The sequence below is a fragment of the Pimephales promelas genome, chromosome 16, assembly GCF_988280905.1.
Source record: "Pimephales promelas chromosome 16, fPimPro1.hap1.1, whole genome shotgun sequence".
Taxonomy (NCBI): domain Eukaryota; kingdom Metazoa; phylum Chordata; class Actinopteri; order Cypriniformes; family Leuciscidae; genus Pimephales; species Pimephales promelas.
Window position 1 is genome coordinate 12,119,110 of NC_142784.1, and position 15,142 is coordinate 12,134,251.

The window sequence follows — 15,142 nt, forward strand, 5'->3', positions numbered from 1 at the left end:
AGAAAAATTGGTATTTTTAACATGAAATGTTGCGCAATGCACATTTAAGTAAAGTATCGAAACATTTTTTTGAAGAAAGTGAACCAAAAAGATCATGAGCATGAACAACGAGACATTTAGTAAGAAGAAAGTAAATGTATTGGGTTAACATTGATTTTTATGCCTTTAAAAAAAATCACCCATACAGTAAACTTAAAAACGATATTCAGTTTGATCAATATTCTTTTTTTTTTATTTTAGCTTTGATTAAAAAAAACAAAAACAAAAACAAAAAATCCAGGATTGAAGAAAAGCATGTACACTTACACGTAATACTGTTTTTGCACAGTCAACAGAACAACATGAATCAAAAATGAAATTAAAACGAATCAAACAAACAAAGTAATAAAAATAACTCCCTCTGCACTAAGGTGGCAGAAGTAATTCCCTTTTTCTATAATATAAACTTAACGAAACAAAATAAAAATACAATACAAAAAATATGAGCAGAAAAACTGATATTTTGAAAAAGTAAAACACAGTTTTCTACTGTGAAAAAAACGGGGAAAAAAAACGATGCACACAAGCCAGCGCGTGTGCGCGCACATCTGTTAAAAATGTCAGCAAAGTTACGTGAGTTTGCGTGTTTGTCCTTTTCGTCCATGCCAAACGCTCGCAGGATGTACAAACCCTGCCATGATTGCAGTTCAATATCTACAAAATCTGGATTTGAACAACTTACTTATATACACTGTACAACAATTTGTCAAAATTACAGCTTTTACAAAAAAAAAAAAAGGATCCGCCCAATGGCATTCAGAATTACAGTGCACGCTCTCAAATCAGCTCGGGGCAAACTCCTCAATCATGTTCCCTTCGGGCCAAAATGCCATTCCAATCCAAAGTTGGTCCAAAATATCATTCCTCTCTCTTTCTCTCATTCTCCTTTTGATTCATATTTGATTGATTTTCACTTTCTTTACATTTTCTTTCCCCTGCATCTTTTATTCAGTATTCTGTTTCAGGACTTTCCCTCTTTTCTGACTTGCTGTTATTGCTTTCGCTCTCTCACTCCGCTCCTTTCTGTGGTTTGGATCAGTAAAGGAGGAGGTTTGGACTGCAAGCTACTACAGGCATGTGTCATTCTTGCATTGTAAGTGCCTGTGAACACACAAACATTATTGGACACCGTGATGATATTCTGCTTATGGCTTTCTGATATGCAACTGTGAAGAAAGAAAAAGGGGGGAGACGTAACTTACAGAAGAGTGTCGCCCATGTTCCATAAAAACACGCATCAGCGAGAAAAATAGTGCTATTCAGGGTCCGATTAATGCTTCACATAAAAGACGATGCTGCTACCAGTCCAGGGACTTAAAGGGTTAGTTCACCCAAAAATGAAAATTAAGTCATTAATTACTCACCCCCATGCTGCACCAACCCCGTAAGACCTTCGTTCATCTTCGGAACACAAATGAAGATATTTTTGATTACATTTGAGAGCTGGATCGCTGCTACATAGGCTGCCTAAGGGAATGAAACTTGACGGCCCAGAAAGTCATTGAAGAAAATGTTTAAATATTCCATTTGACAACAGTGGCTCAACTATAAGTTTATCAAGCGACGAGAATACTTTTTGTGCGAAAAAAACAACAAAAATAACGACTTTATTTGACTATTCCTTTTCTTCCTTGTAGGCCTGAGACGAGAGTTCAAGAGATTTCCACGACGCATGCGCGAGAACTGAACTGAAGTAGAGTTGAAGGAGATCCGACTACCTTATCTCACGACCAATTCGTACGAATTCGACGAATGATTAAAAAGTGGCTAATTCGTACGACCTCACTCGTACGAATTCGAACGATTTGTCTAAACCCACGTGATGGGTAGGTTTAGGGGTGGGGTAAGGGGTAGGTCATTCGTACGAATTCATAGGAATTAGCCAATTCGTAAAATATGTACGATTTAGCAAAATCGCAAAAATTGTTACGAATTAGCCACCTCGTAAAATTCGTACGAATTCCGGTGAGATCGGGCTGGCAATTCTCGCGCTTCTTGAGATTCTACTTGAGCCACTGTTTTCACATGGAATACTTAAAGATTTTCTTCATTGACTTTATGGGCCGTCAAGTTTCAATCCCTTAGGAGCCTATGTAGCGGTGATCCTCCTCTCAAATTGAATCAAAAATATCTTCATTTGTGTTCCGAAGATGAACGAAGGTCTTACGGGGTTGGTACAGCATGGGGGTGAGTAATATTTAATTTTCATTTTTGGGTGAACTAACCCTTTAAACATGGCATGACAGAATTATTTCAGACTGTCAATCTGAACTTACTGTATCGTCCATAAGTTTAGTGCAAAAAAGTCAATGCATAAAAAAAAAAATAGAAAAAAAAAACATGTTTGGGAAGAGACAGACAACATGTGCTTTTCGACCATTTATAGAAAACGGATTCAAATTCACGTTCTGTTCCAAAACACAGTGAGCTGCCTTTTAAGGTGGCGTCCGAACTGAAATGGTCCCTCATAAGTGAGCGATTTGGAACGATCTACAAAGAAAGCAACTAAACTGAATATGAATTGGCTGAAACAAACAAAAAGGGCTTAAACCAGCCTAGGGTGGCTGGCTGGTCTCCCAGCCTGGCCAAACTGGTTACACTGATGTCTTTTTTAGGGTTTTATAGGGGGGTTGGGTTCTTGGGATTCCTCTTGGCCAAACATCTCCTTGCTGAGGACTGTGGAAAAACCAGGTAAGACCAGAAAACCCCCTTATGTTGGTTTAAGTCTTGGCTTTCTTCAGCAGAGATGTAGAGTTTGATGCTAACAACAAATACAAATATGTATCACACACAGATATTGCCTGACAGTTATTTAAAAAAAAATCATATACAACCATTTCTATTTATAGTCGGCACTCGACATGCTCGACTTGTCCGCCATCTTGGATTAATTGGTTGTTGTTTTTTTGCAATCCATTCTGGGAAGTAAATGTGTGATGCCACCTTAGTTCATCGTTTTGTATTTAAATGTGTATGCTGTTTTTTTTTACATTTGGGTTGGGCATGCCCTTGTGAAAAATAAATAAACTTGTGTGCATGTAAGTATACTAAAAATACATTCATGTATTTAATATAAATTCCCTGCAATTGTACTTTTGATATACTAAACTGATAAACTTAACGTCTGCTAAATTGGAAGAACTAATTTGTACTTAATGCATTTTAGTTATCCAGAAATAGTTAAATACTTAAGTGTATTTGATTGTGCTAAAGTGAACCTATTGCAAGTATAGGTTCACTTTAAATATCTTGCATAGATATTATACAGAGATCATTACTAATAGTGATATTAAATCACATTTTAGGCTTAATATTAAGAAATGTGCATTGTAAGCACTCCAAATAAAGTTTAATCATAATATTTATATCAGTAAGTCTCAAGCGACATGTCAGTAAACATGTTAATGGATTTGTAGTATACTTAGTATGAAATAAAAGTATTTTAAATACATTTTAATTTTTTTTTCAACTAGGGTGACTATTATTCTTTATTGTATGTAATTGTAAGTTTTGTTTATATGAAATAAAAATGTAAACAATTTGGACAAAACGAGGCATCTTAAAAGGCAGCATAAAGCGGTCTACATAGGTAGCTTACTAGGTTTTAGAACAGATCCAGGTTTTAAACTCACAAACGGCAGCACCAAACAAATAAGGAACCGGACGGAACAATGAAATCCACCAGGGCGATTTCTGAAAACACATTTACAGATCATTGGTCTCCGTTCACAATAACGTTTCTTGTTGCTTTAAACGTATGGTCTCCACCCATGACATCACTTTCGCCACTTCCTGTGCTTTTATTAGTGGGCTCCTCGTGCAGAGGGCAGCGCTGAGAGTCTGTCTGTGGCGTCGGCTGTCCTCTGTCTCGCTTTAGTCTCACAGACGCGAGAGTTTGGTGTCCTTTATGTCTGAAAACACGTCCCGCTAATGTCAGTAACTCCGTCTTTAGTTCCCGGTGGCGTGTCAGACCTCAGTCTGCTGCGTTTGCGGGTGCATGAGCGCGTCCTCCAAACTGTCCAAGCTTCCTCCCGTCTCGGAGTCTTCGAACCCACAGGGCACGGAGGAAACGTCGGAGGCGGAGGAGGCGTTGACGGACAGGCGCTCCTCCCTGCCTGTGAAAGTGCTAAACTCCTCCCCCGCGGAGCCGAGCGGCAGCTGATGCGGGGGCAGGTATTGGCTGGGGTGGAAGTGTGGGCGGGGCTTGCGGTCCCCGCTCAGCGTGCTCTCTCTCGAGGCGTGTGGATTGGCGGGTGAGGTGTCGTATTCCTCGGTGGGAAGGGGCGGGGGAAGCTGGTCCTGGGACATAAACTCCTCCTCCTGAGGAGGCGGGTAGTCACTGTCGATATCGAACCCGCCGAGGTAATAGTCAGATTCTAAAGTCACGCCCACTTCGCTCGTCTCATAGGTGGGGACTTCCTCGATGTCAGGTAGGCGTGTATTCGGCAGCCAATCGGAAGTGTCCCAGTGGTATGCTGGAGAAACAGGAAACAGGAAGTTAGTAAACATCGAGTGAACGAACAGCTAACGGGATCCCTCGGTAGGTACGGAATCGTGTTTGGGCTGCATGCTCGACCATTCTGAAGGGGGGTTAACGGGTTAGATTTCGGTCCTGTCCCAAATGATCCAATTGTCGAGACCGTAGGGTGTCCCATTTGCAACCTATACTCATTGGAAAAACGCTATCTACGTGCGCTATATGCAATTTAGTAAAACTCTACAAAACTTACATATACACACAAATCAATGCACTTTCCAGCTGTAATGAACACTAGGAGCAGTAAAAAAACAAACGATGTCATCCCCCATGTCATCCAAGATGTCCATGTCTTTCTTTCTTCAGTCGAAAAGAAATTAAGGTTTTTGATGAAAACATTCCAGAATTGTTCTGCATATAATGGACTTCATTGGAAACCAAACGGTTTAAGGTCCAAAAGACAGTTTCAGTGCAGCTTCAAAGGGCGTTAAACGATTCCAGACGATGAATAAGGGCTTTATCAAGCGAAACGATCGCTCATTTAATAAATAAATAACACAGTTTAAGTTTTATAAGCTCAAATGGTCGCCTTGCTCTGTTCTGTGAATCAAAATGAACAAAACTTTTTGCGAGTCACTTGGTTCATTCAACGAACGAAACGAACGAATTGACTCGGAAAAAGATTCGTTCATTTTGATGATCGCGCATCACAGAACAGAGCAAGGCAACCATTTGAGCTTATAAAACTTAAACTTCGTTATTTCTTTATCAAATGAGCGATCGTTTCGCTTGATAAGACCCTTATTGATCGTCTGGAATCGTTTAAAGCCCTTTGAACAGTTTACAGTTTGCACTGAAACTGTCTTTTGGACCTCAAATCGTTTGGTTCGCACTGACGTGCATTATATGGAGAACAATGCTGGAGTGTTTTCATCAAAAACCTTCATTTCTTTTCGACTGAAGAAAGAAAGACATGGACATCTTGGATGACATGGGGGTGAGTAAATTATCAACAAAAGTTTTTTGAAAAGTGAACTACTCCTTTAATTTCATGGGGTTCCTTGCATAATACTATGTTATGATTTCGAAACCGAAGTTGTAAATGAAACAGATGCTGTTTTAAGTATGTTTTACAAGAAAATACTATTTCATCATTCTACTTCAAATTTTCTAGGTTTAATTCAATGTTACTTTCCATATCTTTGTAATTATTTGCTAAATTTAGGCACAGGCACATTTTTCGAATGAGACTGGGATTCCCATTTGTGATGTGTTTTTTGGGGGATTTGGGACAGGAACATTACACTGAACATTTCCACATGCAGGTCTTGCTGGAGTGAGTGGACATGCCTGCAAGGTGATCGAAGGCACAGCCAGGGGTCAAGAGGTCAAGGTTCAGAGAACATTCATCAAAAACGCAAACCAAAATAAATGAAGGTGAGGATTGCATGCAGCGATGCATGAAACACAGAAGCGCAGGGACGCACACGCACACACACACACACACACTGTACACGGCCTAATCCTCGCTATCAGAAAACATCAATATCAAACAAAAGAAAAACACAAAGTCAGCAATGGAAGCACTGCGGGGAAAGAGACAGACGAAAAAGAGAGGAAAGGGGTGACAGAGGACTGCAGGTACTCTGATGTGTGTGTGTGTGTGTGCGCTCATCGACAAAGAGCATATCGCTGTTGGGTGATGTGACACTTCCCAGAATGCAATAGCTCAGTTTGTCAGCAATACGGAAAGGGAGAGCGAGAGAGGGAGGAACAGATAGAGAACAAAGTCTGAAAAGGAAGGAGTGCGAGAACTCCGGGGGAGATTTAGCTGAACAAAGCAGGAGGAAAGAGAGAATGTGAATCACCTCTGTTGAAGTTTTGACCTTGATCCATAACGGACACTGGTAGGCAGAAATGAAGCAGAAAGACAGAGAAAGACAGATTTGTGGATCAGCACCAAACCCATCCTGTATCCAGAACTGTGTTTATGTACAAACACCATATTCAAAAGAATCAACATCGCATGTAGATGTGTGTGGTTTGTCATATTCTGGTACATGTGATACCTAGGTTTGGGTATCGTTTGGATTTACGAATCCGCTTATCGATTACACTGCGTAGTTCTCAAATATAGATTCATCCTTATTAAAGTACATATATGACATATATGACACAGACGGCAGCAGGTTCATTAGGCTGCTGTCACTTTAAGAGCTGCACGGATCCAATATACTGTTAAACAAGCGTTTTCTATCTCGACTGTTTACGTTTACGTTCACTTAAGACAGACCGTTGTGTTTACGAGGATATTTTGACATCAGTTTGTGTGTATTATATGAGACGACGATAAATAGAACTCAATTCAGTATTCACACACTACATGAAACAGAGCCGTGTTTTCAGTTTAAAAATCACATTAATATGCGTACACAGGAGTTAATAAGCGGAATGGAAATGAACGTCCACAGTTCTGGGAAATTTGGAACCGTTTCTAGATACCCAACCTGTACAAAAATGAAACATGGTTTAAGTTGTATTCCACTAAAACTGGGTTAACGTAATTGAGGCAAACAAAAGTAAAACAAAACTAAATTATGTTTTTTTATTGAGTGTTCTGGCTGGTGGCTTTTAGCTAAAGACCAATATGAAATTTAAAGTCATCCTGTGGTGAAAATTAAGCGTTTAATGTTGTTTATATGTCTATGTGGTGTTTATATGTCTACGAGTGGATCTCTGAGCGGGGATAATTTGCATATTCACAGAACTGCATACCCTAAATGAGGCAAGGGTGTGGAGTTATATTCAGTTACATTCAAGCTATTTTAATTTTTTCAAGGAAATACCTTTTAAATGTATAATTTTGGTGACCAAAGGTTTACAATTTAAGGGATACAATTATTGACCGCAGGGGGACTTTAAGTAGTCCGAGTCCGAGACCAGAGACGGTCGAGTCCGAGACGAGACCGAGACCAGTGAGGGTTGATTACCTAATTTACTTTTATTTACTTAGAGAAATCCTTTTTTTTTTTTTTTACTGAATTTACTTAGAGTTTAAAAAATATGATCAGTTTAGGGTAAAAAGGCCACATAGTAGGTGGTGTTAAAAGTAATTTTATTACAATTTGTCATGCGCAGTTGCGCACTAGAAAATAACCAATCACTGGGCGTGTCAATCAATTTAAAGAAATATTTTATTAACATACATTAATAATCATGAAAAATATTTTTAATTGAACTCGAGTGGACTCGGGAATAATTCCGAGTCCTAAAAAAAAAATGTTCGAGTACGAGTCAATTCCGAGTCCAAATGGACACGAGTCCATGACAAGACCAAGACCAAGACCATTAAAATATGGTCTCGAGACCGAGTCCGAGACGAGTCCGAGTCTCGAGTGCTACAACACTGGGTGTGAGTGAGTGGAGGCGGGGATAATTCGCATATTCACAGAACTGCATACCCTAAATGAGGCAAGGGTGTAGAGTTATATTCAGTTACATTCAAGCTATTTTAATTTTTCAAGGAAATACCTTTTAAATGTATAATTTTGGTGACCAAAGGTTTACAATCTAAGGGATACAATTATTGACCGCAGGGGGACTTTAAGTAGCACAAACAAGGACCAAATTTGAATATTTAGGGTTAGAGTTTGTTTAAATCGCTAATACAAAGTATGAGCACTTCAAGAAGATTAAAAATGCTGCTTATACTGTTTATTGTTACTATGAAATTAAACTATTTGTTTAATAGTTATATTAAGTAGTAGGCTATATAAGAGAAATTAAATTGCCATGGTAAATATTTGTAAGGGTAAGAGAAAACAGAGAGCAGAGAGACTAAAAACAGAGAGAGAATGGTGCTGTAAAAATGTGCACATTCCTTCCCAGCTTATTAATTTGCCTTGTTTGATCTTCATCAGTATGCGTCTGATTGAATGTGATTAAGTTAGGGCTATAATGTCTTTTAAGTGTGAGTCTGTAGTCCATTACTGAGCAGAAAAACAAGCAGTCACACATACTCGCAATATCTGTTACAGTGACTCTACTACATTCTGTTAATTAGGGTTACATCTTTGTCTTACAAGATTGGATGAAACTAAAAATAAATACAACATCGCTTTAGAGATTGTGTACATCAACTAAAACATATTCATGAAGTTTCAAACCTGTACAAATTTATTTATTCTGCTGAACGCATAATTTCGAAGGTAACCAAACATTTGATCACTTGACTTCCATATTAGAAAAAATGTCTTCAGTACATTCAAAATATCTTCTTTTGTGTTCAACAGAGGAAAGAAACGCATACAGGTTTGGAATAACTTGAGGGTGAGAATGATTACAGTACATATGAGTGTATGAGTAAACTATTGCTTTAACTAATATGAAACAAACCACAGACTTCAGACACAAAATATAAGCTAGTTAGTTATTATTCATAAAATAAGTCCATCAGACCTTGATGGATAATATGTCATTCATAATATGTGTGCTGTTTTTAAAGGGATAGTTCACTTTGAAATTAATGAGTTTTAATGAGCAGTTGATACCTCTTGTAACCACAGCCACAAAGCGTCCGTGCCCTCAGATCAGTTGGACGTGGCTGTGATTACAAGAGGTAAAAACAATATAAATACAGTTCGTTTTCTCACACAAACCGCTCGTTTCGTGTCTTAGGCCATCAATGTGTACTTACATTTACGAGTCATTAAATCATGTTTAATTTGGACTTCTCTGTGCATGCTCTTTGAGGTGGTGACCATAGACCTGCATTATATGACTGCCAGACAAGAACGGTTTGACCTAAAAATATCAAAATTGAAAATACTGCGAAAACAAAGACACATCTTGGATAGTTGACATCTCAAAGTCAACTATCATAGTTTTGTCCACTTTAAAGCAAAGTTAATATTGTTAACTCAATCTCAAACAATAATAACAGTTAAAATAAAGTAAAATATAAATATTAGATGCAAAACTTTAATAAAAATGTTGAATAGTTGAAATAAGCTTACGTTGAAGCACTAAAAGTACTATAACTGAAATATATATTAAATCTATACAGACATTTTAAATGTAACAAACTAATAAAAATGACAAAAAAACACTAAAACTAGAATGAAAACTAAAAATATAAAAATAAATCCTAATTCAAAATACAACTAAATATTAAAACGGTATATATAATAATATAAAAACAACACATGCTTTAAACTAAGCATATTAAAGTATATTACATCTCACAAAATGAGAAATGCTTATGCTAAAAATATCTTTGTATCGGCCAATGAAATCAAAGATTACCTTTTAAATATTCCGCTGAGGGACTGCTAGGACAGTATGAAGCAATAGTTTTAAAATATGTAAATATGAACTAGTTTTGAAATATCTCAGCATGAACTAGTTTCAAGATTCAGAAGTTTGTTTCGATTTACAACCTCTACATCAAAGTACAAGCTCAAACAAGCTCATCAGCCTACATTACTTTAGCATGTCTAGCTTTGAAGGCACACTTGAAAAGACTTTTTTTGTTTTTTACAACTTCAAACGTGTGTGTTTGCAAGACTTGCGCTCTTCCATTGAGGGTAATGTATGATCTGGGGATGTGTTTGGAGGTGTGTGTTCGGCAGAGAAAATATTTGAGCAGAGAGTGTGCTGTATCATCTTCCTGACTGGGGTGACGCTTCTCCTCACGAGTAAGGGTGTCTCATTCACACAAATATAATATAAAATTTTCGTATTGTAGTGTACTTAACTATATTTTGGGAATAAAGCAACTGAAATACAAAGAACAATTCAGAAATAAAAATGCTTCAAATTGATCAATTTTGTTATTAAGACTAAAAGTTCAAAGTTTTCAAAGTTTTCTTTAAAGGGATAGGGTTAGTTTGTAGTCATTATAATAATAATATGAGTGCTGTAATGTAAACTAATTGTTGATGATTCAAAAAAATGAATACGTACTAATGTGAAATGGATGTAAATTCAATTTTGTTTCTATCAATTTATTGATTTGCATTGAAAACTTCGATAAAATCAATTAAAGACTGAAAACCCTAATAAAAGTTGATGGTCCACATGTAGAGCGCTAAGAAAATGTGTATGTGTGTAATCAAAAAAAAAAAAAAAAAAGCAAGAGAGAAAGAAAGAAAGTGTGTGTTTGAGTTTCATGTGTCCTCAAGCGCTTTTAAGGAAGATGCTTCAGAATCCAGCGGTGGGAAAGAGTACCTTCATTCTCAATCGTGTCGACCGCATCATTGACCAGGCGAATTACCGTCACTATGGAAGCTTGGAAAGAGAAAGCAATGAAGACCAGTCAGAAACTTTCACACACACGCGCACGCACACAGGAGAACCCAAACAAACCCACAGACTAATCAGACTGAAGAATCGACTCCACAATATCTGTTACACTGTTGGTCCACTGCAGAAGCTTCTGTGCCCTGATTGGTTGCTGATGAATTTAGCTGTGACCAATGAAAGGCAAGCATGGCATCATTCCAGCGAATCTGAGGAGAGATGGTGGTGATGTGACCAACACACAAATCCACATCCACACCTGCTGCATTCAAGTCAGATATTAATAATCGTACATACGGGACTAGAGTCACTAAAATGTCGTATTTAACAGTAAGAAACTATGGATTTATTTGTGCTGCCAATTAAAGAATCATACTGGAAAATTAGACAGATAAGAGCCTGACCAGTATTTTTGTGGTGATACTTGAATGTTATGTTCCACAACGTAAATTACACACAGCAATAGCGAAAACTCATTTTTTAAAAGTGTTATTGTTCATTTTTGAAAACTTACGCTTTTTATTAGTAATTAGATAATAAAGTTTGGGTGTGCGCAGTTTAAGGGTACGTTTACGCGACAACGAAATGCTTAAAAAGGAGAAGTTTTTCCTTTGAGTTTTCCGCGTACAGACGACAAACTTGTTAAAACGATCCCCATTCACGCGGATCCACGAAAAATTACTAAAAAATGGTGTGTTCTTCTGCCAGGCCACTAGATGGCGATGAAACACTATTCATACTTTGCAGTCACGAGACTACCATGGATGGCTGGCGGGCAACAAACGGGTATTTTCAACGTAAAGTCCTCTAGTTCCAGGTCTTTCTAGTAGCTATCAAGTCTGTTAGCGAGCTAGCTGCATAACTATGGACTAGGATTAACTCCAAGGTGAAGGTAGTTAAAACTGTGTAAAGCAAACACGTTTTTTTTTGTTTTTTTGATAATCGAGCAGTAATAATTCCTCCGTAGATGATCTAGCTCTACTGTTCTCATTGGAAACCATAGACATCACAAACCTCAAAAGAATCTATCACACAGTTTTGTTGTTGTTAGCAAAATACGACAGCTGCGTTTACACCAAATGCCCAGAAGTCATTCATTTTTCAATCAATTTTGCTGCACTCACGGCAGAGGTGTGAACGTACAGTTAGCCTCATAACACAAACAGCTGACTCGCCGAACCAGCTGGTGACATTGATTGACGAAACTACAGGTTAACTTAAAGACACGAATATCATACACCCATTGTTTTCAAACAAATGTTGAAATGACCTTAAATGATGGAATGATCACTGCACAGACGTGTAACGTTATACTGTGAAGGTTGCTTATCTCATCTGGTTAGTGCAACCAATCGCACAACAACTATCTGGTGTGTCATTTACACCTTGAAACATCAACGTTTGCATAAAAACTGGAGTTGTCCTGGCAAGAACCTTGACTAGTTTACTGGGTTTCGTTGCTTCGTTTCGTCGGAGAAGGGCGTTCTTGCCCGCTAGCCAGTACTTGTGATGTCACGAGCAAAGTATGAATAGACTGAACACGTAATACGCAGTGTTGGGGAGTAGTTAACTACAAGTAGCGAAGCTACAGTACTAACTTAACTACATTTTTCAGTAGCTTGGCAGTAGCTCAGTTGCTTTTTAAACAGTGTAGCTTTTCCAGTAGCTACCCAGACAGCAAACTGACATTGAATCAACGTGGAAACGACGTCTCTCATGACATTGAAACAACGTTGATTTGCTAATCGAATTAACGTTGAACCAACGTCAGACGCGGCATTCTTCAAAGCTAAATGAAATCGAAAATTGGTTTGCTTTCATAACGTTGAAACAACGCGTTGATTTCAAGTTGATTTTCCGTTAGTTTTGAAAGAATGACGCGTCTGACGTTGGTTCAACGTTAATTCGATGAGCAAAACTATGTCAGATCAATGTTGTTTCGATGTCATATTTCCACGTTGATTCAATGTCAGTTTGCTATCTGGGTAACTACTTTTTGCAGCAAGTAGCGGTGTAGCGCGAGCAAAAGCTACATTGCTACATTATCGAGCCTGCGTGAATCAGCCCGATGCAAGGATATTCTTCTTCTTGTTAGATTACAAACTCATTTTTTGCCATTACCGCCACCTGTTGTTTAATCACGCATCTTGCGGCTAACGGTTCACTGTTAACGGTTAACTTGTAGTGTAGCGAACTACTTTTCCAAAAGGGTAGATTGACTGTAGTTTAATTACTTTAACATACGAGTAGCTTGTAGCTTGTCAAACTACAGTTTCAGAGTAGCTTCCCCAACACTGGTAATACGTATATGACGTCATCGTCTTCAGAGATTCGCGTTTTTTGCTGTTACCGTGGAAACCGTTTTCAAAAACTTGCACTTTAAAAATCCGTTTTCAAAAGTTTGCGTTTTCAGGCACCCAAACCGCCGTTGTCGTGTAAACGAATGGCCAAAACACATTTTTAGTTTTTAGTAAACAGCCCCTAAGTCAGAGACTATTTATATAGAGACATGCCACTTCCTCAATCCTTAATACAACTATTTAGCGAAAACCCGTAACACCAAAGATGGCGGTTGTATGCACATGCCCCGCCCCTCCCGCTGGAAAGCCATCATCTATGATGACCGCAAATTAGTTTTGAAAAAAAAAAAGTTTTGTGAAAAAAATTGAGAAATATGAAATTGACTAACAACAAAGAGTATCAGGTCGTAATTACGATCTCTGAAGGTTTCAGGCCGACTTGAGAGCAGCAACACACACACACACACACACACGCACACCAAACCTCTTTAAATATTCACTTCATTAACAAAATGATGATGAGGAAGGATGACTGTATGAAGAGTCCTGAAGAAAGACGCATGTTGTTTTATCCTTTCATGATGCGTAGGAACAACAGCAAACACACATACACACACACACAGTGTCTTACCGTTATCATCACAGGAGTCAGACTGAAAGGAGCTCAGCGATTGGACCTCGGAGTTGCTGCCCTTGTTACTGCCAGAGAAACATGTGACCTCCTCCAACAAATCCACTTTACCTAAACACAAAAGATCAGGATGTCAACCAATCACAACTTCCGTAACTTTCAATAAAACACACACACACACACACACGTTTAGAATCTCCACGCCATTCCAAGTCCCTTCTCTGATGTTTGTCTTTTAATTTCTTTCCTTTCCCAGACATTTTTGGCTTTGATCTTTCCTTTAATGGCCGCATATATAATAGTCTAACTGCATTTCACCGTTGCAGATTTATAAGACCCAAGAGGGTTTGAATGGAGGACACCACAAACCACGAGGAAATGAAAAATGAAGTAATTATAGGCGGTAAAAAGCCTCGGAGGATTCGGATGGAGGAGAATTTAAAGCCAGAGGGAGAATGGGTTTTGCCATCAGCTTTCCCACTAAACGGAGCCCATATACATACTCCCATAACCACTTTTCTTTCAGCATTTATCGACGTGAAGAGTTATATCAAGTCTTTAAAGGGAAATGTTTTTTTTTTTTACTATAGTACTTTTCTCTTTGTTTTTACTCTCAAAAGCAACTCACATGAGCCGTTCACAGATCGCCTGATGAATAATGCAAATAAAAATCTTCAGGAAAGAAACACAAATATTATGCATCATATTAGAGTGATTTCTGAAGGATCACGTGACACTGAAGACTGGAGTAATCATACATTTTTAAATATATATTATAGAAAGCAGTTATTTTAAATTGTAATAATATTTTACTGTTACACTGAATTTTTAATCAAATAAATGCAGCATTGGTGATTATAAGAGAACTTGCACAGTAGTGCGTGTTCAAGAGTTCTGTTCGAGATTATTAATAATGGTTTCAGTCGAGATAAAATTTGAGGTACATTCCTAATAAAGATCTGTCCACAGATCCGCAACAAGCTTTATCTCAGAGAAATATTCCCAAATGCTTCTGCTGGAAGTCACCTTGGATAAGAAAACATGAAAACAACACAAAAACAAGTGAAGAAAAAAAAGGCACAGAGAGAACACAAACATTTTAATAGAAAGTATGTTTAAGCAAAATACAAAAAAGGAATGTAGTGTGTGTGTGTGTATATATATATATATATATATATATGCTGACTGAATTTTCTGAATTCACAGTGCTGATTTTTGCAAAACAAACAAACAACAACAACAAAAAAACGGTGGATTTTACTTTTAAACGTGGTAAAACGGTTAAAAAGAGCTGAGAATACAAATTTTATTGGTAGCAGAAAGCATAATATAACTAGGGTTGTGTATCGAGAACCGGTTCCACATTTCCAAGAACCATAGATTCAATAAGAGACG

The 15,142-nt window shown here is 37.9% G+C and overlaps 1 protein-coding gene across 5 annotated transcripts in view; it reads right to left on the minus strand.

Annotated features, from left to right (window-relative positions):
• Positions 1–2,850: 2,850 nt before the first annotated feature.
• The window catches only part of fat3a (FAT atypical cadherin 3a), a 187,165-nt gene continuing 174,873 nt past the window's right edge, over positions 2,851–15,142 (minus strand). For 2 of the 5 annotated variants that reach the window (XM_089121001.1, XM_089120999.1), the window contains 4 exons: positions 13,748–13,858; positions 10,745–10,804; positions 6,385–6,420; positions 2,851–4,514 (listed from right to left, as the gene is read on the minus strand). In XM_089121001.1, coding sequence (XP_088977127.1) covers positions 4,006–4,514; positions 6,385–6,420; positions 10,745–10,804; positions 13,748–13,858 — 716 coding nt within the window. In that variant the 3' untranslated portion in view covers positions 2,851–4,005. The remainder of the gene's footprint in view (positions 4,515–6,384; positions 6,421–10,744; positions 10,805–13,747; positions 13,859–15,142) is intronic. The other 3 variants (XM_089121003.1, XM_089121002.1, XM_089121000.1) reach the window with 2 other exon arrangements.